Here is a 23,581-nt window from a genome sequence, read left to right as displayed (position 1 = left end):
CACTCACCAATCTTGAAAATCTGAGGACACCTAAGAGGCACTAGATGTACGTGTTTAGGCACCTGAACTGCTCAAAACCAGCAGATTTTGAGACAAGCTGCTACTTCTCAGAGCAGTACAGGGTACCATGCAGATGCTCTATCCAGTAAGCAAGACACAAAGGTGAAAAAAAAGAATATTTTTTCTGCAGTGCAATTTCTTCAGCTTGACCTGTGGAGACTTACATTTGGAGTTCAAGCACAAAAAACTTATTCAAAATCTAATTATTTCCTACAAGAAAGAAAAGGTTGCTACTTCTAGCTAAGTGCTGTACATGTTTTTGCTTCTATCGTGATTTAATCATTGCCAATTTCATTCTCCAGATACTTTCAAATCCTTCTATTTCCTTCGTGGGATGGGAGATCAGAACTGAAAACCATAGTCCAAAGAATATTCCACTGATGCATATCACAGCAAAGCAAATTGAGAATTTCTGTCACTAAAATATCCAGGTCACATCTTGAATTACCTTTTTGATCTTCTGTTAAGAAGAGGTCCTTCCCCACAAGAGGTTAAGCCAGAATCTAATGTTTTGTTAACCTTAACATATCAATGCTATCAAACAAAGGGAAGTTCATGAGGTGACATCACAGTGCTTATCTATAATAATGTCATTTCCCCACCTGAGGCCTGAAGTTTTAATGCAGTTTCACATAAGCAGGCTAAAATTTAAAAATAAATATGTAAACAAAAAAACTGAAGCTTTGTCCTACAATACTATTACCTGACATTGCATGACTACATACTACGAGTCACCATTTGTCACATACAATTACACAGACATGGTGCAACTCATCAGTGTTACAGGTGTTACATCTAGATTCTGGTAGTTTAACATCACTGTTGATGCACAAGAGGATATGCTAAGGAAAGTATAAATGAGACAAGGGAGATTTTAATATATATCATAGAATCATGGAATGTCTTGGGTTGGTAGGGACCTCAAAGATCATCTAGTTCCAGCCTCCTGCCATGTGCATGGTTGCCAACCACTAAAACAGGCACCAGATCAGCCTGGCCTTGAACATCTCCACAGATGGGGCATCCACAGCTTCTCTGGGCAGCCAGTGCCAGCACCTCACCACCCTCTCAGTGAAAAATTCCCTATGACGTCTAATCTAAATCTCCTCTCTTTTAGCTTTAAACCATTCCCCCTTGTCCTATCACTCTCTCCCTGTGTAAGAAGTTGATTTCCCTCCTGCTCATACGCTCCCACTAAGTACTGAGACTCCACAATGTGGTCTCTCCTTCTTTTTGTACACTGGACACATGCTAAACTTCAAACATATTTGAAGATGAGGATGAGGCGAGGTGCCTACTCATAACCTAAGAGTGAACCGAAAGGATTTCTGTATTTTGTTTCAACACAGTAAGAAAATAGCAACTTTTCTGGCGTGGCTTAGCATGCAAGGTGTAAAGCAGATGCTTTTAGATGGGACTTCAGTCGATGCTACTGTACAGATAAAATTACCACGCACAGCACCTACACACTGGGTGGGAGCCACAGGAAGGGAACAGCCACCCAGGCTCTCTGTGCAGGTGCTTGGATGCATCCTCTCCACTCTGCAACTAAACGAATCCCTCCCAGCCTCTCCATTCTATACAAACCACGTCCATTTAATGCTGCTCTTCGTCGTGTTTTCATCCTCGAGCCCTGGGACTGCTCCTAGTACCTCAGCCAGGGAATTTATTGGTTCCCCGCGCCTGCAGGCCCCCCCCGCCGGCCGGCAGCGCGCCCGGAGCCGGCGCCGTGGCCTGGGCTCTGCTGCCCCCTGGTGGCACCGCGGGCACTCTTCCGCCATCACACGACCCCGTGTTGCCCGCAAGTCAGGCTGAGGGGCTGCCGTAGGAACTCCGTTTTTCTCACCCACAGAGAGCATATCAGATCCCCTTGGCCTGAGGTAAACCACCGCGAGTTTACATATCGCGGCGCGAAGGCGAGGAAAAATAACACAGTGTTATCCCCATTTGTGGAAATCACGCTGGCTTGTTTTCTGTGTGGTTTTCTTTCTCAAACAAATCTTAATATGTCTTTCCCCAGACAAGATAACGGGCTGAAATCAATTCATTCTAGCCATAAACTACACACATTTGGATAATGCTATAAAGGCTGCATTTAAAAGGAAGAAAAAAAAAGACTGAGCAAAGGTTGATTGTTTCTTATCGTTATCTGCAATTCAATTCTATTACTAGTAAATTATTAACTATATTAAGCTAACTTTATCTGACAGTTCAAAACAAAGGCATTACTATGAAAGTATACAAGCTAGATGTAGGCCAAAATAATAGTGAACTCTCTGCATTGTCTGGAGCAAGGAAGGAAGTCAGCAGGTAATAAAACCACAGTAATAACACAGCCTCTGCTGCTTCCCCCAACAGCATGAATTCCCTCACGCTACAGTGCTTGGGATTTCCAAACACCCCTAGATCTAACACAGCCAACTGCTAAGGTCTAAAAGTTACAAGCTGTGCTCTGTCCTGCTCGTCTTTTGTGGGCTGGAAAAACTAGTGTAGCATTTGCCTCACAACACACCCATGCTTCACGCATCTCTGTCCACCCCAAATTCTGGAATCTCAGGGTTTTCCTGGTATTTTGGCCTTTCACTCAGCAGCTCTAGCAGTGTCACAGAAATATAAGATTCATGTAGAAACAGCCCTCATCTCTCTCCTGTCTGAATGTTTAGAAATTGCGAAATAGGTTTTACTGAGATTTGCCACTGAGACCTGTTTGAGCCACCTTCTCATGTTGTTTAAGTTCAGTACATGTTTCCCAGTTTCCAGTTTCATAGAATCATAAAATGGTTTGGGTTGGAAGAAACCTTAAAGAAGATGCAGTTCCAACCTCCTGCCATGGGCAAAGTTGCTACCCACTAAATCAGGAGTCCACCCAACCTGGCCTTGAACACCTCCAGGGATGGGACATCCACAGTTTCTCTGGGCAGCCTGTGTCCGTGCCTCATCACCCTCTGAGTAAAGAATTTCTCCCTAATATCTAACCTAAATCTCCCCTACTTTAGTTTAAAGCCATTTCCCTTTGTACTATCACTATCAGACCATGTAAAGTCAGTCTCCCTCCTGCTTATATGCTCCCTTCAAATATTGGAAGGCTGCAGTGAGATCTCCCTAGAGCCTTCTCCAAGCTAAATAAGCCCAGCTCACTCAGTCATTCTTCACTGTGCTCCATGGTGCTCCAACCCTGATCATCTTCATGGCCCTCCTCTGAACTTGCTCCAACAGTTCCACTTCCTTCCTGTGTTGGGGGCTCCACGCCTGGACGCTGTACTCATGAGGGCAGAGCATAGGGGGACAATCACTTCCCTCTCCATGCTGGCCACCTCTCTTTTGGATGCAGCCCAGGATACTCTTGGCCTTCAGGGTTGCAAGCTCAGACTGCTAGCTCATGTCAGGCTTTTCAACCACCCAGACCCGCAAGTCCTTCTCCACAGAGCTGCTCTTGATGAGTTCTTTTCCCAGTCTGTACATGTAACTGGGATTGTCCCACCCCAAGTGCAACACCTTGCACTCGGCCTTGGTGTATCTCACTAGGTGTACATGGGCCCACTCCTCAAGCCTGTCAAGGTCTCTTTGGATGGCATCCCTTTCTTCTGTTATATCAACTGCACCACTCAGCTTGGTGTCATCAGCAAACCTGCTGAGGGTACATGCAATTCCACTGTTTATGTCATTGATAAAGATGTTAAAGAGCACTAGTCTCAAGACAGACCCCTGGGGAACACTACTCATACCCAGACTCCTCCTAGACATAGAGTTACTGATCACATCTTAAAACCTCTTATGTGCTGATGTTATGCAAACAGTCAGATGTCAATTCAGCCCACAAGTTTATTTTGGTATATTTATCCACCATCTCAGAACTGTGATTCACTTCATTCCAAGTTTTTGTGAAGAGCACATGTTATATTTGTAGTTCATTAAATACCAGATTTAATGATTCTGAAGTGTACTGTGTTGCCAGAAAGAGCCATGGTGTTCAAAAACTCAAGATACTTCTCCAAGGCAATATCTTCCTCATTTGCCATGCTGTTAGCTGGCAGCAACGTGGGACCATAGTCTGTGTGGTCTCTCAAGAACCACAGGGCAGAAAATGATGCTGAGCAGACACAGGAACACAAAGCTAGCTTCAGTAGTTCTTTGCACCACCAGTACCATCAGGTCTGGGTTACTAAGTCCTTCCCTTCATGCCCATGGCATTGCAACCCAGGAATCCTGCAGACTTAGTCCCATGTACATCTTGGCCGTATGTCACACAGCCAAACATGAGCAATGCTTTCTACATCTCTGGGAGTTGTTTGCACATTCTACAGGGCACAGAGTTTTACCTATGGCTAGAGATGTACTTTCATTTTTTTTAAGCAACATGCTACTCAGGCACAAAAGTGTAGCAGAGGTAGCCCTGAGTAGAATGGGATTTCATGGTCAGTCCCTGAAGAGCGCTGGTTATATGTTCAGCCTAACAGCTCACCCACCTAACACCACCTTAAAATTCACAGTAAATAACATTGTCTAGGTTTGTGCCACGTATGCTGCTCTCTTAGCGTCTCCCTAGCAAAGCCCTCTCTGCCATGGCCTCAGCTAGAATGCCTTTTGTTTACAATTTCACCAGCTGAAAGACTCTTTTGAAACCAAAAAGAAAAAAAAAAAAAAGAGGAGAGAGAAAGAAAGCTGAAGAGGCCACTATGAGGATCTAATCTATGGCTAAGACTTGACTGGCAGTCTGCATTGCCATCAGCTGTATGCATTGGGAACGCATTTGGGTTTAGATCAGCTGTCTCTGCCTTCTCCCTCATTAACACTGATAAAAGCGATGGCCTCTGCCGGCCGCACGGCATTCCTCAGCATACCAGCTGCAGTTCTATCTTAATGCATCATACGGGCTTGGAGAATTAATTAGTTCTGATAGTCACCATGTTTCAAAATGATGCCTGTCATAACCCCGCAGATAAAATTACACACCCCTAAAATTCTCCATATTGCCCATTCAGACTCTCCATAGGCCATCGTTGACTTTCTCAGATGTACGGCACTGAAGGGATTTAACTTGCCAAACTTTTTTTTCTTTTAAACCTCTTTGTTACATTCCAATTAAGGCTGTGTTAATCAAAGCAGTATTTTCCAAATATTTCCCCCTCCTCTTTCCCCAAGCCTCCTCCTAGGCAACTTGGTGGCTTGTGCCCCCCTTCCTCCCACCTACAATTAGCATTCAGACGTTCCTCTGGGCCTCCCTCCCCCGAGGAAGCTTTCTTCCTCTGAGCATGCTTTATCTTTTCCTACCCTCTGCAAGGTGCTTTGTCAGTTTCCAAACAAAGAGAAAAATGACTTCCCTCGGACATGTGCAGCCTCAAATCACAACTATTCAAGCACCCCATGGACAGTTTTGCTGTGACCAGTCTAAAACTAAGGTTACATATTGCAAATAATGGTAATTTGTTTATTTTCTGGTGTTCACTTACAAATTAATTTTAGCTCAAAATTGCTCTCACCCTTGGCACTGGCTCATCAATTCACCCTCCAAGACCTCACAGTGAAGATGTTCCCCAGGGAGAGGAGTTGGAACACATGGTGACTTCCCCAGCAGAAGCTATTCCTGTAGGTAGGGTGGGATGTACCTGGAACACGGGGCCAGATTTTGTCACACACAGCTCATGAGTGTTCAGGCTGTAGTGACTGTTCTGCTTCAAAAAGGTCATATTGCTTTTTTATCTCTTTCTCATAACGATACTTTGTTTTTATTCCAAAAGGGCTGAGTTTTGTGTGAAACTCTGAGAACTCACCATGTGTGATTCAGCCACCTTCTGCTTCACATTCAGAAAGTTCAAAGAGTGATATACAACACAAGTCATGTAGTTACTATTCAATTTAAAAAAAAATGTGCAAGGTATGATGGAGTTATCAAAACAGCAGAGAGCTAGGTGAGTGCTGCAACCTTCGTGCCTGTATCTCCATTACTTTCTATTCACTTTTAAGCTGACCTCACACACCATATGCCTGGCTCTGAGAAAACACCTCATTGTGATATGCTGAAATATTATTTTCAAAGCCACCTACACAAATGGGCCACTGCATTTTCTCTGGTTGGTTGACATTTTCATACCAGAAATAGAAGGAGCTACTTGGAGAGAGACAGTAGATGGATGCAGAAAGTAAAAAAGGCAACATATCTTCTTGAAATAGGAACATACAGCATAGCGGAGGAAGGCTGTGATGGCCTGTGTTACACACAAATATATGCCACAATACCAGGCATTACAGCACATACAAACAGTCTTACTGATCTTTTCCACCAGGCTCTTGCAACCTGAAGGCTTTCAGAGGTACAAGGCTGATGAGCAGCTGAGAGGGAGCATTTGAGCTGCCCCAATATCTGCAGGTCTGTGCTCCTCCAGGTCAGGTTGGTCCCAGCTTTCAGGTGCATTTGTGCCCACAGTCACTGTCACTCCACATACTTGCTCGTTTCCCTCACCAGTATAGCATTATCTAAATAAAAAAGCCAAGGGAGCCAACTCCACAAACTCACTCTTATTTTGACATCTGTAGCCTGAGGCCTCCAAAATCTTCACTTTCCTCTAGCAACCGAAGAGATCCAAGCCCTCTTCGCCACTCCAACTGGACGGAGAAAGAGGCAAAGCACAAAACTAAAATAAAAAAATCCTGCTAAAGCCAGGAGGATTGAAGAGTAGGAACTGCAAGAGCATGAAGGCTTCAGCAGAGCTATAAGAGCCACAGGAAAATGAGAATGCTACAGTTTGCTTCTGTGACCCTGGAAGAGAACAACATCAGGAGCATGGGCTTGGGCCACCAGGGCAGCACAGGAACACACCAAGGGCAGGAGCTGGAGGATGATGAGGACAACAGCAGTGTGCAGGTAGACGCTGCTTCCAAGAGGTGCCCGGACCCCTCAGCACTCTGAAGCCCAAGCATCTGCAGTGAAAGAGGAGAATGTGGGCTCCAGCCTGCAGAGACCACCAGCAGACCACTGCTTCTAAAAGCAAGGGGTGAGACAGCTGGCAGTTGCCCATGTCAACGTCACATCACCAGTCAGTCCACCACCAGGCTATCATCTGCAGCAATGCCACACTGCACAGGCTGCTTCAGGCCTTGTGTTGTCAGGAGACATATTAGCCTGTATATTTTGCCCAGAGTGGGACAATAGCAGCCACACAGTTATGTCCAGAACCTGGCACAGTCTAACCCCTGCAAATGAGGAAGATTCCCATCACCAAAAGCAGAAAATGGTGGCCAGTCCCTCTGCAGCAGGGCAAGCTGTCACCATCAGGGCTAGCAGAAACCATGCTCAATGTGAATAGAGAGGAAGGAAAGAGAAAAAGGGGTTGCTTCACAAAAGTGCCTATATGGGAGGTAACAGCAGATAACAGAGTGCTGATTTGTGTTGGTTTTTATCTTGAGCTACAGCACAGGAAAGGGACATGCTTGATTTACAGTTCCTTTCACCACTGCGCTGTCTGAAGTGGCAACAGGCAAGAAGCCCTGCAGCCCTCCAGCTGCTACAGAATTCGGCTCCTGATGTGACACACACCACAATCAGGCAAATGTGCTTTGCCCAGGTCGTCACCCTGCCCAGGCTGGTGCAGCCTGCCCTGGCTGAGGCAAAATAGCTTTTAGCTCCAACCTCACGTGTATTTCCTTGAAAAACAGGTTCTAGTATCAGTTCAAGAGCAGGAGGAAAAGCAGGTTGCATTCCCTCTCCTACAGTTTTCCAGGTAAACAAGGGAGCTGGGATCCTCCTGCAGAGAGGAAAGGCCAGTCTCTGGGTATTTTCAGTGTATGATATAAGGCATCTTCATTCCAGTGCCGAGTGTTGGAAATGTCAGGGAGCAGTGCATCTCACTGCCCACGGAGTGGAGCTGTGGGTTGTCACCACTCAGGAGAGGGGATCCTCCAAAGTTCTGCTCTTTTGGAGAAAAACCTGAGCGAATCTTTCCATCAGGCCAGATCATACACTGCATGCAAAACTGAAGTAAGGTTAAAAGCCTTAACCTCAGAAAAAAGGAGGGGTAATTCTCAGGGCCATACGTACTGTCAACATACACGTCGCAACTGCTGGCTGCTATCTTGTCTGCACAAACAAGAAATGATTCATTTTCTTTACCATATAGAAGAAAGGAACAGAATCTGCTGAGCATGCAGGAAACATCTTGCCCTGCCATCTCCTACCAGCAATTTTGCAGTAATCACTCAGAGCATGTAACAAGAGTAGATAAATTTCTGTATAATGTATGTACCATCACTGAGTTCTTTAGAAAAAAAAAAAATCCTATTGTTCAAATAATAGGTTACAGTTGCATCAGGCACTACATTTGTGGCCTGAAGGTGAATGCAGCATCTAGCCATGACTACAAGGAGAAATCTCACAGAAAGGCAGGAGAAAGTGCTGTGCTTACTGCCACTTTACTTCTGTCAGAAACATAACGTAACCTTAAAACACAGCTTTGTATGAAGACACATTTCCAAACTGACTTCAAATGATTGAAAAACAAATGCAAAACTGGCAAACAAGAGTCAGCCAAATCATCAAGAGCTTGAGAAATGAGAAAGTCTGCCCCTAAAAGACCAACCAGAGCAGCAGAAAAGAGCAGCACTAGAAAACATCCAAAGAAGGCACTTTTGGCACTGTAAAATGTGTGTCTATTGATCCTCTTAATCATGTGCAAGCAACACAGTTAAGTTAATTTTCATCTGATTAGTTCCAGAAAAAAAGTCAAAGTAATACAACAAATAAGGCAACAAGAAAATTTCCCCTTTTTTATCCAGCAAACCAAAGCTGGAAGATGTTCCTTTGGCCTTCCGAGATAAAGTCAGCATTTCTTCCCCAACTACAGTTAGGGACCCACCCTTGTATTATTAGGGATGATAAGCCAACCTCCAGAGAGCTTTGCTCTGCCTAAGAACAGCTAAGCAAATGGAATGATAACAAGCACAGCAGTTGCTCCAATCTCCTGTTCATGCCCACCTAAAAGAAGAAAACATCTTCTGTCGTAACAGTTCAGTGTCCTTGATTTTGTACTGTCAACAGCTTCAGAGAGAGGGATAAATGAACTGAGCCCTGTCAGGATATCCTGTCATTCAGTTAGGAAGGGTTTTCCAGCTTTGCAGTGAATACTTTCAACAAAGACCCCGCGTTTTGGAATTTTTCCTGTCTTCAGGCAAGCTTCACAGGCTCTATCTTTCACTTATTTTCCATCAGGAAGACAAGTGTCCTTTTATGTTATTTGCCTAAGAGTCTCAAAGAAATAGCAGTCGCTTTAGATCCTAATTTTAATACTCATGTCTAAAGGGATCTGAAGAAAAACAATTCAAATTCCTCAGAATGGAAAACAATCTATTAATTTTATATTTCTTGGCTTTTTCGGTCACAATGAAGCTACATTTGACATCACAAGTCCCAGATCAGGTAAGAAGCAGCTCTTTGTTCAAATAATGAATTGTTTGTGTCGTTATTACACTGTGGGAGTGGCTGCTCTTTTCACTGATATAGAGAGAACAGATACCAGGTACTGTATCTTATAGAAGAAAAACTACCACTTCAGCAGTCACTGATGCCATAAAGCTCAGAATTACAAACCAATAGCTATGCAGTTCATCCTTCTGAAATAAGAGAAATGTATCTGTTTGGTCTGGCTGAGAGTTTGTCTCAAAGGATGTGTCAAGTATGCTGAGAAAGTCTCTAAAAATAACAAACCTTGCAAAAGATTGTTGCTGGCATTCAACACAAGCAACAAAAGAAAACCAATTGAATTTATAAGTCAGAAGATGAAAGCAGAACTTTTGCTAGAGTGAATATTAGATGGTCTACCAAATACAGGGAGGAAATGCTGTTTCGGATAGGTGTTACGGAATTCAGCCACTGAAAATAATTGTATAATGTTACAAATCTAAATAAAGGGTCTGTATGCTTTTGGGGAACTGGTGTATATTTCACATGTTCCACATAGATCTGTGGAATTTCACAAAATCTGTTTTCACCACCCTTATAGTGAGGCAGAAAGAGTTGTTTTACAAAGCTGACCCAAGAGTCTGGCAGATAATTCAGATAAATATGCACTCATTTAAACTGTCTCAAAATGTGACACTCTACATTACTGCATTCTGGAGAAAAAACTACACGTAGAACTGGAAACAAGAGGACAGGGAGAAACTGTGGACAAAAATAAAGGAAGCCATTCAGTTTTGTTCTTTTTTTTTTAATGGAAAAGTACTTTGTTAAATACAAACAAGTATGTGGGACTGTGTTGTTCTTTCTCTGAGAACTGACACATCACTTTTTTTCATTTTCCCTAATGGCAAAAAAGAGAAAAGGAGTAAATGGGAGAAAGTGGAAATAACTCTACTTTAAAATAGCTTTTATAGCTGGTGGTAGGGAGAGTATAACCTACTTTTATTTAGCTTTTATCTTCTATAATGTCTCTTTCAATTTTCTTGTTCCAAAAACAAAATTTGGGGGGGATCCTGTTTTGATGAAAACTGATGCAGTAAGATTGCAGGTAGTCCTACCAATGGATTTTCGAGTCTAAACTTTATTATCTTACAAGCCCAACAGCTCACATAGCCTCAAAGTCTTGATGGCTTCCCCCAGATACCTGTGAGGAGCCAGGCTTAAGTAGTATGTGGTTAAAGACTTGGGAAAATCAGCCAGTGCTCTTATTTTATGATGATTCTTCTACATTAATGATACAGGTTTGACTCAGTGGAAAAGAGTTGAGGTGTCTGGATTGTGTTTTCATGTGGCATTGGTCCTTCCTCTGATGCATAAGGAGTCTCTCGGTGAGACTGGGCCAACTAATGTCTTGTGAGAATCAGGGCGTTGAAACACTTCTGCTCAGTTAATCCAGCACGGAAAAGCTTACTGCTGCTTGGCCAAGTGTCTCATCAAGCTGTATCTGCGTTACATCTCAAAAAGCTGGAGAAGGGTCTCCTTTTTAACTCAAAGGTGCCTGAAATGCCTCTGCACTGCAGTAAGAGGTTTCACCACCCAAGTACAATTCCACCTGAAAGCTGCCCAAATCAGATTTCAACAGTACACTTATAAAGACTGAAAACTGACAACTGAATAGCTTGAAATGTACTTATAACTGGGTGATCAGAATCAAAGAGAGTTCCTCAAAGCTTGTGTAACTAAATCTCCTTATCTGAGACGCATCCTCACAATCTTCATTACCTAAATGTGCTGCTATCACAAGGATAGGAAGGATAACAAACTAAGAGGGGAAGTCTGTGGAGTGAGGGCTTCATGTCAGAATACCGAGGTGCAGCACACACAGAAACCCTACCCTGTGGGCCAGCGTATCCACCAAGGCCAACTGCAAGCTTCTGCGGAATCCCACATGTGCACAGGAGGTCCCCACATCTGGACCTGGACAGAGACAGAGTAGGCTTGAATGTGCACATCTGGTATTTGGAAATCCCTTGACAGAAATACTAGAGACTATCCACTAAGCAGTGGGTTCTGCCCTTGGAAGCAATGACTTGCAATGGATCCTGGATAGAAAACAACTGAAGCTCTTGCTGAGATGGTGCTGCACTAAGGGTTAATGGTCAGTCTGGTGAGGTGGGGGACAGAGAAAACCTGTCAGGGGAGAGCACAGGCCCAATTCACATGCACTGGCATCGTCCAGCCAGGCTGGGTCTGATGCTGGAGGGCTACCATCAAACAGGGCAGGGTCTGGAGGAAAGCTGGGGAATGACTCAGGAACTTAGAAACCAGTGTCATAATAACAAATTCAATAAATGTTATTTACTTAGGTGCACAAAGAACATGTAATTTGATCTCAAGCTGTACATATTCATAGGAGGGGAGCAAGAAGTAAATTGGTAACAGAGCAGCTTCCTACCTGTCATGCAACCTACAGAGAAGCAATGACTGGAGACAAGCAAAGCATTCACAGACAAATTACGATAAGCACAACATACCACACTTTGTTTCTCCACAACTGACTATTCCCAAATCAAACAAGTGCTTTCTAAGAGATCTTGCTTGAGCTAAATTTCATGCTAGAACCCCTGGTGTCCTGTATTAATTATACTCCTCAAGTATAATTGTTCTTCTGGCTTTATAATCTGTGAAGCTACTTTATAACCTTAACAGACTATTATTAACTTACAAAAATATTTCAGAATGAATGCTGCTATAACTGGCCCCTACATGCACACATACGCATAAGCATGAACACGTGCAGTGGGCAGGTACAGTTTTTCAAGATGAACATTAAGCATTTCCTTGGGTTGATCTGGCAATGGTTCAGACATTGTCTTAATTGACTAAGTGACTAGTTAATTGAAATCGCATTCAGAGAGTTCGCTTCAATCATCCTGGATCAGACAGGAAGTCTGTCACGGTCAGTACTGCTTCAGTGAGTTAAGACCACTTGGTGTCTTGAACAAGAAAATAGAGCACTTTACAATACTTCCTCTCCTGTAATGATAGTTTCATTTATTACTTTTTGTTGGCTCTTAAAAACTGTATTTTGTATTACCTTACTTCTCTTCACTGTGAATTATGAACTCACTTCTAGAAATACTCAACAGGAAGACAGCAGAGGAAGCCAGCATTAAGTGGGGCTCAGCAAAGTCTTTTTGCTTTAAAACAGACTGACTGTTTTAGTAGCAAGAAGCAGAGACTGTTTTTAGTATACAGATGCTTTCAAAACTTTCATTTCTACAGCTACGAGACACAGTACCAGCACTGCGACATTGTGCTAAGCCTTTTCTCCTTTTTGACATCACCTCAATTCATTTGTAAGGTTTTGCTTTCCTGAAACTCCAAGGCAAGGAGCACGAGCATTTGGCATTTAAGCTAGAAGTCTATGGTCAGGATTCCTAAGCTGGGCTGTTCATAGTTTTCTCCAGGTAGGGAAAAAGAAGACGAGGTTGCATTTCTCAGTGTGCTCCAGTGGGGCCAATTTGAAAATACCGTCCTCCCTTATCCTCCAGTTCAATACAGGAGTGCTGATAACAAGACATCTGCCTTTTAAAAAGACCGAAGACTCATGCCATGTTCAGCGCGCACAGAAGCATAAGCATTTTCCTCCACACCTCATATCTGGTTTCACCACTGATACAGGAAACACTTGCCACACATGTCTTTCTCCATCCTGCTTTGGGATTGTTAGGCAGTTTTGGAATTAATAACCCATAGGCTGTTGCTCTCTTGGTAATCTCTCTTTTAAGACTACTCGACTTAGCATTTCTTGGATAAAGTGTTATTAACAGAAATGGGGTTTATCCCGCATGAATACATTGAATGTATTTCATGAAGAGAAGGCTACTGGAAAGCCCTGGTAAGTGGTACGCTGCCTAGTTCAGCCCCAGAGCTGGGGTTTACATCTGCCCACTAAGGAGAGCTTGTGGCTGAGTATAAAGCTGAACTAAACTGGTCATTTGTCAGCAAAGCCACTGGGGGCAGAGTTAGATCAACTGAGAGATCCTTTCCTTCTTTTTAATTAATCTTTTCCCAACACAGATGAAGAAGCGATGTGATCAAAAGCTGCTTGTTCAAATGAAAACTGAATGTACATCTTGCTCTCTAAACCTTGAAACTCAGTGCCCTGATGGCTACATCAAAATTACCAATGGGACTGGGATACCAGACTGCAGGTATTTCTTCTGTCAGAGGTTTTTACCATGAATATTGTTCTCTATGGATTAGAATATATTTATTTGTATTATGAACAATCTGTTCCATGCAATTTTCTTAAGGAACATTGAAGTTTATTTACAGACAGAATTCACTGGCTTCACCAGCTCAAGAATTCAAGCATCTATGTCTAAAGTTAATCAACTAATGATATCAGAGGAAGATAAACACTGATATCAATGCCTATGAGATTTTGCTTTGAGTGCTATCGTAAAATTGCTTCCTTATTTATTCTGCATACTTGAGATTAATGATAGCATATGATAGATTTTCTAAATGGACAGATATCATGTGGAAGAGTAAACAGAGGAGGACAAAGTATCTCAAAAGAAATCTGGAATATTGCCTGGAAAAAAAAAGCATCATTTAGGGAAAATTAAATATCTATTTTGAACTTACATAGCATTTAAAAGAACCTTGACATTAAAAAAAAAAAAAAAAAAAAAAAAAAAACTAAATGCTCCTTCAAACCCAAACAGATGAAATGTCTGTGTTAAGGTTGTAGAAGTGAATAAAAGATAAATACACAATGCAAAAGACATGGCTGCAAGGATGTTTTTAGCCCTTGATATGCATGTACATTTTACTGAAGAAAAAAACATTACATTAATACAACTAAATTTGAAGGGCTCTTCTCTGACATTTAAAGAGAAGGAGGAGATTAGGAATTTCATTTTTCCCCATGGAAGACTTTTAAGTGCTTTAGCATTGCTCCAATTTCTTTTCCTCAGGTATTATCTCGAAATCAGATCACACAGTCTTTCTTTATCTGGATGCCGGCATTCTTGTATGAAGGAAATTCAACAACCTGAGTGCTGCCAGGGATACTGGGGCCCAGACTGCATGGGTAAGCTCTTTTCTGACAGAATTTGAATAGAAATAAAGAGTTGGTTTTCCTTGTGGAAATAGTTTCTGAAGAAATTGCTTCTCAGAGTTTACTACAGGATCAGAAATAAACAGCACTATTTATCCAAAAATAGGAGGTTTTTGAGAAAAAGACAACACACATATCCAGAGATTCATTTAGAAAGAATTAATGGAACATTCCAAAAATTCAGGGAGCTCCATGGATTTTGAGATCTTCAAAACAAATAATTTCAGTCAATGGCTGCAGAATGGCTTTTTGCATATCACACAATGGCTGAAGTTGGCAGGGATGTCTAGAGGTATCTGGTCCAACCCCTGCTCAAACAGAGCCAGCCAGAGCAGGGTGCTCAGGACCATGTCCAGATGGCTTTTGAAGATGTCCAAGGAGGAGACTCTACAACCTTTCCTGACAACCTGTGCCAGTGCTCCTACACCCATAGAGTACTGAAGCCTTTCCTGATCTTCAGAGGGAAACTTCTGTGTTCTAGCCTGTGCCCACTGACTCTTGTCCAGGCACTGGGCATCAATGAAAATAGCCCACCCTTGTCCTCTTTACATCCTTCCTTGGGGTACTTAAGGACATTGATGAGATCCTCCTGAACCTCCTTTTCTCAGGCTGAACAGCCCCAGCCTTCTCAGCCTCTCCTCTCATAAGAGGTGCTCACATCCCTTCATCACCTTGGTGGCCCTCCATTGGACTCCTTCCAGCATGCCCATGCCTCTCTTGTACTGAGGGACCCAGAACTGGACCCAACACCCCAGGTGGGGCTTTGCCAATGTTGATCCCCTTCAACAGGGAGAATCCCCATAATAGATTTTGAAAACTGAAGTTTTCAAACAGCGATTTTCAAGTTTTAATGTTAGGTCAGAAATACCCTTTTCTGAATCTGAAGTATTTCTCAATATATTTAACTCTTCACTTCCTGATCTAGAAGGGTCTTGTCTTTCTTTTTTTTTTTTTTTTAAACCAGCAAAAGTTCAAGGCCATTACTCAAGTAGCAACAATGAGGAGTGCCTCTCCTGCAGCAGTCCCTTCCTCAGGAAAAATCTTTCAGCATCTCCAAAAGTACTTTAAATTTCAGGCTACTAAAACAGGCACCAAGACCTGCAGAGGATGTTTCCCTGCCCACAGAGAGCATTTCCTCCTTTAGAAAAAGGAGTCAACGTCCAGCTCAATATCTGTGAAATCCTTTTGTCCACAAAATTGATAAAAATCTTAGCATGGCCCACGCTATGGTTTAAATATCAGACATTTAGCAAAATAATAAATAAATATAAAAAAATTAAATCCTATTTATAGCTACTTCTATAAAAATAAATAGGAATGTAGCGACTGATGCAGCCTTCCTCTGAAGATAATCACTTGTGCAGTGATTTATCATTTTCCCAATGGTACCTATGCAGCCTAGGTGCCTAGAAGGAGAACATTTGATTATCCTGTACTTTAGGGTGTTGCATGAGGCCATGTGAAGCATACGGGTGCTTTCAGAGTGGACAGCAACTTCTGCTCTGCTGCAGATAGAGGCTGCAGGAACAAGGAGGCTTCCTCTTCCTTCAGGCAAACTTCCTAGCCCAAAAAAGCAATGCCTCTGAAAATTAAGGTCACAGTATTGTTTCTGCTGTCATTTGGAGGAAGAAAACAGCTCTCTGCGTTATCACAGTCTTTCTAAGAATGTAGAGCATGCCTTGAAATGTTTGGAGGAAAGTAGGTCCTTCCTGAGGCTGAAGAAAAACTCCTGACTAGGAGTTTACTTCACCTTTAACATCAGATGGCAATGACAAAATTAGATCTTAAATAGTGCTCTGACTTCCTTAAACAATAGCCCTTACTGCTACACGTGGCATGAATGAAAGACATTTTGTCTGCCTCTCTTCCTACTGAGAACCCCACTGAGAAATTAGCCACCTCTTTGTTAATAGGCATCAGGAAAAAAAGGGAAAAGCACAGGGGAAAAGAGCACAGCCTTTTAGCACTACCATCTTGCACCTGACCTGTCAGAAACTAAAGTGACACCACCAGGCCACAAGAACATGGCTTTGTACAGAGAGTTGTTTCCAGGGAGAGGTCCTCTCCACCTCATCCAGCCACAGAAGCCAAAGCTGGTGGAGTTTCTGTATCCAACACCAGTTAGTGATGGGCCTCAGTGTGACGTACCCTTACCCCAGCTCGGGTTTCCACTCGGGACATGTATTTGCATGTCTCAGCCCTGCTGTCTGTGTGGAACCAATGAAAATAAGTAATCCAAGAGGAGGCTGCATTTGAAAACAGTTAGGAAAGCTGAATTAAGCTCTCAGTTCACCCAAACACTGGGGTTGGGCCAAGTGACAGCATCAGCATCGCTCTGTGTCCCATCTGTGTCCCATGTCAGAGTCCTAGTGCTGCCTCCTGCAGCCCTGGGAGCAAGGGGAGAGGAAGTGCTTTATCTGCCTGACCAAACTTGTTGAACAATGTGGTCATTTGCTAAGCTTCTGATAAAGCCGTCGCTTGGTGGTGGCAGCAAAACAGGAGACAAGATGTAGTGAAGACAAGGGGAAGTGGAATGAATACAAACAGTAAAGCACTGTACTGTCAGCAGTTTTGAAGTATAGTTTCCTGGAATTTGTTCCATAAACGCTGCATTTTCTCTATCTTTGCACACTTAATAGAAGCATCAGAGCAGTTAAAATTGTTTTCATTCATAGCAAACATTAAAGAGTTTGTATCCATGTGAGCCATAAAGATTGATATGCCTGTCACACAGTACCCACAAAACAAGATTCACTAAAAGCCACTTTACAGATTAAAGTACATGTACTTACTGTACTTACATGTAGGTTTAACTCATTTCTGGTTATTTCATCTCAGCTCTTAATGTGCACTTCCATTTCAGCAAGTATAAAATAAACCAAACTCAAACTTTCAGCTTTAAGTGTACTGATTATTCCTGAGAAGCTTAGGGTTTTTCCTGGATCTTGAGATCCAACAGATCATAGAGATTCATCATCAAGAAACAAACAGACAAAGATTAACAGATTGATACAAAGCCAAAGTCCTCACTAAAATTTCTTGTATATATACGCACATTCACTTAATTTTTCATCACTCCACCGAAATCAGATTCATTTTCATGTGAACTTCCACATCATTTAACCACTCTAAATCAGGATTAAGTTCCTCATTGGCAGCATAAATCCAGTGCTGCCCACTTCAGCCCACACAGAGCTAACCAAGGCTCTTCATAACCAATAAATCTACCAGAAAGGTACAGCAGAGCAACTTCAAGGGCAATGGGAGTTTGCTACACTTAGACACCATCTGTATCATGATTATGGTACTGAATGGGAACTCCAGCTAGGCTGACAGCTTACAGGAAGGAAGGTCTTATGTAAAGAAGTTAATAAACAGTGTCCACAGAGAGGCATCACGACTTAAAAATAAAGATATTCCTACAGGGAGGAAAACCTGACAGAACAATCTGACTAAAAATAATTATTATATGCATTTTCTATAGGTAATTGCTCATTAAAAAAAATGTGAATATTGAAAAATCTCAGCCAAAAAATAAACTACTTGAATTTAGATATGTAGTCGCTCTTTCTCATCCTTTCTGTCTGGCTGGGTTTTGTGGTCAAACATCATCTCACTTGGCATACCAACACCTGTAACCATGGTTTTAGCATCTAGGGATCTGAAAAATATAGCACATCTTTGGCACTCAAGTTTTACAGTGGCCACAGCCCATTAGGAGTGAAGCAGATCATGAGATACCCAAATCTCAATTTCCAAGAGGATTTGAATCAAATATCACGGTCTTATGGGAGGTACCGGGGAAGTACTTTCTTTTATAAGTTTTTTCATTTATAATTTGGGGAGACAAAAATAATGCTGTATTTTGGAAAAAGAAAACCAATTTTGTGCAGTCCTTTCATTACAGAGATAAGTTTAAGTTTCCATACTAAGGAGGGGTGCTGGTTTCTGCTGAAGCTGAGTTTCTAGTGAGTAGATTTGGGTGGATGCAAAACAGCAGCCATCATCTGAAGTCTCTGCCTGGCCCAAAGCCCTGCAGCCTTCGAGGTCCTCGTCTCTAATATGCAAGGGGAGCAGAAGGGCAGAGCAAGGTGACTTATTCCTCATTGTCATTTCCAGCATGTCCAGGAGGAGCTGCATCACCATGCAATGAGAGAGGACACTGCTCCCAGGGCTTAAATGGAAACGGAACATGCACTTGTCAGGTAAAGCCTTTGTCTTAGAGTAAAAAACGTAACAGCAGCATACAAGTACACTGCTAAGGAATAACAATAAGTACTATTATAAAAAGGAATACAAACTACATTGTATTGTAAAGTATTTCAGAAATAGCAGAGGTAGACCACATGGAGTTCGTTTTGCTTAGTTTGCACTAAACTTGATAGCATTATTACTATAGGCCTAGACAGGTTCAGGAGAAAGTATGAAAGAACTCTTCCACATTTAGGCTCAGGGAGACTTATCACTCTCTACAGTGATCTGAAAGCAGGTTGTACAGAGGTGGGGGTTGACCTCTTCTCCCAGGTAACAACAATAGGACAAGAGGGTACGTCTTTAAGTTGCACCACGGGAGGTTCAGGATGGATATTAGGAAACATTTCCTCTCAGAAAGAGTGGTGATGCACCAAAACAAGCTGCCCAGGGAGGTGGTGGAGTCACTGTCCCCTGGAGGTGTTCCAGAACCATGTGGATGTGGCACTGAGGGACATGGTTAATGGGCATGGTGGTTAGACTGGGTGATCTTAGAGGTCTTTTCTAACCTTAATGATTCTATGATTCTGTGATTCTTGAAGCATGTGGTTTGAGTTCTTCTCTTCTTTATGGTGAGCAACTACTTATGACTTTTGGCCCTAGTTAAAAAGAATATGTTTTTGGGACTATACTCTCAGTATTGTTTCTTTGTTGAGAGTATAATGTGCAGTGCTTAATAACTTTGGCCAAAAATATTCTAAAAGAGAAACACACTTCAATCTTTTCTACATCATCCAATACTGATTAATTTTTCCCTTACATGAAAAGCTATTTGAAAAAAAAATATATTTTGGGGACATATGAAAAGTAGAGTGGAAAACAGTCAGGAAATACAATCTAATAATTACAAGAATGATATGGGCACTAGGCTTAGTTATTCTTCTCTATTGTTAACTTGAGAAAACAAAAAAAGTAGAGAGAAAAATTATTCAAAAGACAACATTTGCTCAAACACTGTAGTCAGTTCTGACTTGCTGACTGATTTATTTTCTTTTTCCTTTTTAGAGTTGTGGGTGTGGTTTCATCATTGATTTTTGTTGTTTTTTTTGTGTGGTTAAAGATGTTGCTATCAGGCTGCTAACCATATATCTATCTGTATATAGATGACAGATTTAAGTTTTAATTTCCATTCTGTAATTCCAGAAAGGATTTGCTGGGACAGCCTGTGAAAAATGTGCTGAAGAAAATTTATTTGGCCCTCAGTGCACATCAGGTGAGTTTGAGCTTTCTCTGTTAAAATGGGGATAAGCGGGTGAGCACAAGCTGTATTCAGACACTAAAAAAAAACACAGTGAAATGGGCAGGGAGCCCAAGGTTTCCCATCAAGAGCTGCTCTTTGCTTCAGGAAGCACAACAGGGAAAGAAAAGGGACAGCTACTGAATCCCTCATTCAGAAAGGGTCTGGATTCAACTCAGAGCTCTGCTGACAGTGCTGTCAGTGTAGCACTACAACAATACCTTAATATTTTCTTTAATATCTTTGTTTTAGCCAATATTCCCAAAAAAATTAGGAGTTAAAATCATTTTTGTGCAGTAGGCCTTCCTGTTGTCCAGTCATGTTACCAAGTTTTCATCCTAAATGATGAATTTGCATTTATTTGATCCAAATACAGGAGGTTGTTGTGGCACTTAAAATATTGGGTGAGAATATATCAAATGTATAATTTACAGTGGCTTACAGAGTTTTAGTATGACTTTTAAATATATCTACTAACTAGAACTTCTGTGTCAAGGCATGAAACACCCATGTGGTACCGAATTTAATGGTTCCTGAAGGACCTCTCTCTCCAAAAATTAATTACCTTGTCACTGGATCCAGTTGTGCTTTTGGTCTCCACAATATTCTGTGCCACAGAGCTCCATAATTATTTCAAAAGTGAGAAAAAGCATGGGTTTATCTATTTTTGGAGTGTTTTTTTGGTTTATTGATTGTTTCACTAGTTGGCCATATTTCTCCCTAGAAGTAGTGGAACACTGAGTGAAGGATCACAGCTATGTGGACTATTTAGTATGAAAATAGACCTCCAGTTTATACACATAGTGTTCTCCTATTTTGCCTGTTTCTTAAGTTTTATTTACCTTTCTCACCCTTGCTGAGCATTAGACATTCAGAAAATTGCCTGAAGAAAAAAAAAATACTAAGAAAGGTCCCTTTCCCAAGTGGTAATACTTATTTAACTCTAAGTAAAAGTTTCTTAAGATTTGCATTAATTACTCCTAAAAAGAGTCATGAACAGACTCACTTCAAATCTGTGTTGGCCTTTCTACACTAATCCTACACCTCAACTGACTCAAAGGCACTTTTGTCCACTGGATGCCAGTGTTGATACACAGAAATGCAACCGAGCCAATGTTTTCATAAAAATAGGGTACTTGAATGAATTCAGTATTTGAAATGTAATTATTTTCTGAGCAGTTACTGGAGGATTCAATGGTTTATTAATTTAAGGATCATTTTACACTTCAACTTTCAGATATTTGAGCTCTTCCAAGTTTTCTAAGTACTTATAAATACTGTACATTTGTGACTAACTGCTTTTGCGCAATACCTTAGATGTTGCTAATTATTATAGCAGGAATGGTAAAATGAGTAAAGTATTACTAATTAAGTAAGGTAGGTGATTTGCAAGAGCCCAGCATATGTTTGTAGAGGAAGGGGGTAAACTATCACTGCAGCTTAAACAAAGTCACCAATACAACTTTGTACTTCTTAGTCTTTTTCAGTGTTAACTGCACAGGGCTTTTTTTACAAAAAACAAAACATCATTACAGTTATCTCCTATGAAGAAAGGTTGAGGGAACTGTGTTTGTTTAGCTTGGAGAAGAGAAAGCTCCAGGGAGATCCCACTGTGGCTTTCCGATACTTGAAGGGAGCCTATAAACAGGAGGGGGAACGACTGTTTACATGGGTGGATAGTGATAGGACAAGGGGGAATGGTTTTAAACTGAGACAGGGGATGTTTAGGTTAGAGATTAGGAAGAAGTTTTTCACACAGAGGGTGGTGACGTGCTGGAACAGGTTGCCCAAGGGGGTTGTGGATCCCCCATCCCTGGAGGCATTCAAGGACAGGCTGGATATGGCTCTGGGCAGCCTGGTCTAGTGGCTGGCAACCCTGCCTACAGAATGGGGGTTGAAACTAGATGATCATTATGGTCCTTTTCAACCCAGGCCATTCTATGATTCTATGGTAATTGAAACAGTTATAAGGCTTAAAGAATACATTAAGTTTTCAAAAACAACTTGTAAAAGGATGTCACAGTGGACTGGACTCTGAATGCAGAGTTATGTGTGCATATTTCTACAAGATTTGAAACCAGAAATAGCAGAATACAGGAACAAACAGGACCAAACTGAATGCTTCAGAGCTAGTCCCATGCAGTGACCAGTTATCCTTTTAACTAGATTAATTCTCTTTGTGAAAAAAATGTCACATAACTCTTCTAGAGGCGTTTGAAAGGCAGGCAAACAGAATTAAAGCAAAAATTAGCTATTTGCTATCCGCTTGATAACAGTAATAAAAATGATTTGTGTTACATGTTATATTTAATTTGGGCTCAAGACTGTATGTTAAATTTTCCAAGTCTTATTGTATTAGTAACAGGTCAGTTTCGTGTTTCAGGCCCTCAGGCTATTATCAGACTGCAAACATCATAATCTGTTACTTGCTGATGTATGCAGCTGTAAGTACTGATTTTCTCATTGCCAGGAAACTATAAATTTAAGAACTCAAGTCAAAGCTTGGTTTTGAAAATTGCACTTTGTAATACTTAACAGTTGTTGGCCAGGACACTATTTGCTATGGGTAGCCACTAAATGTATCTTTCCAAGCATCATCCTTATTCAGTAAAGCCAATCCATCTCTCCATCTAGTTTGCAACTGTGTTCATGGAGTATGCAACGGTGGAATTACAGGAGATGGAAGATGCACTTGCTTCTCTGGATACCAAGGGCTCAGCTGTGATCAACGTAAGTAGGCTGTGTTCAATGTAAGATATTTCCAACTGCTCTGATACATTTAGAATTGGTAAGGACAAGCAATCAATCATACAATAAATTCAAATCCTGCCTGTGAGCTGCCATAACCATCATCACCCCTTCAATCACCATAGTAATGAAAATAGCAATGGGTTTGATGGTCTGCAGATTAGGAGAATTTTCAGCTAGTAAACTGGAAGATGGAGTGTCTCCTGGCACAATATGCAGACACAGCTTAATCTGTCACCCTCCATCCCTCAGCAATACCTGAATGTGAGGCCTTGCGGTGCCCTCCAAACTCAAGATGCACTACCTCAGATGAGGATGGCAGAAGGCTGCAATGCACATGTCTACCCAACTACCATGGAGACGGTACACAATGTGAACGTGAGTAATTTTCATCTACATTAAGTTCTTTGGAAACAACAACATTAATATTTTAGTTTACATGCTGAGTACACTTTTGAAACAAATCTCACCATCATGACTTAACTGTTCTTCAGTGCATTTCCCAAAGCAATTTCAGGTACACAAACCAGATTCCTTCGGAATCAAACTAAAGTACACTCCAGAGGCACGTCAGTCCAACAATCAGACCAAAGCTAGTAGTGCACAGTGCTTTGAAATGCATAGTATGGATACTAGGTCATTAGTGATTGCAAATCCACTCCTACCACATCACTTGCTAAATTCTGACTTCAGTTTTCTTCCATAAAAGTCAACAACAGCAAGCAAGGGCCTATATTGATTGACTATCCATCATATGTTGGCT

General features: G+C 41.6%; 1 protein-coding gene across 2 annotated transcripts in view; it reads left to right on the top strand.

The window, feature by feature from the left end:
* The window catches only part of STAB2 (stabilin 2), a 79,478-nt gene continuing 64,989 nt past the window's right edge, over positions 9,093-23,581 (top strand). Inside the window, exons 1-7 of one of the 2 annotated variants that reach the window (XM_021387346.1) lie at positions 9,093-9,469; positions 13,535-13,668; positions 14,440-14,555; positions 18,702-18,787; positions 19,977-20,046; positions 22,705-22,800; positions 23,071-23,196. In XM_021387346.1, the coding sequence (XP_021243021.1) occupies positions 9,386-9,469; positions 13,535-13,668; positions 14,440-14,555; positions 18,702-18,787; positions 19,977-20,046; positions 22,705-22,800; positions 23,071-23,196 (712 nt within the window). In that variant the 5' untranslated portion in view covers positions 9,093-9,385. Of the gene's footprint in view, positions 9,470-13,534; positions 13,669-14,439; positions 14,556-18,701; positions 18,788-19,976; positions 20,047-22,704; positions 22,801-23,070; positions 23,197-23,581 lie in introns of those variants that run through there. The other variant, XM_021387353.1, reaches the window with a different exon arrangement.

This window comes from Numida meleagris, chromosome 1, assembly GCF_002078875.1.
Source record: "Numida meleagris isolate 19003 breed g44 Domestic line chromosome 1, NumMel1.0, whole genome shotgun sequence".
NCBI lineage: Eukaryota > Metazoa > Chordata > Aves > Galliformes > Numididae > Numida > Numida meleagris.
The sequence above is the reverse complement of the archived record's forward strand: the minus strand, read 5'-3'. Positions and strand labels throughout refer to the sequence as shown.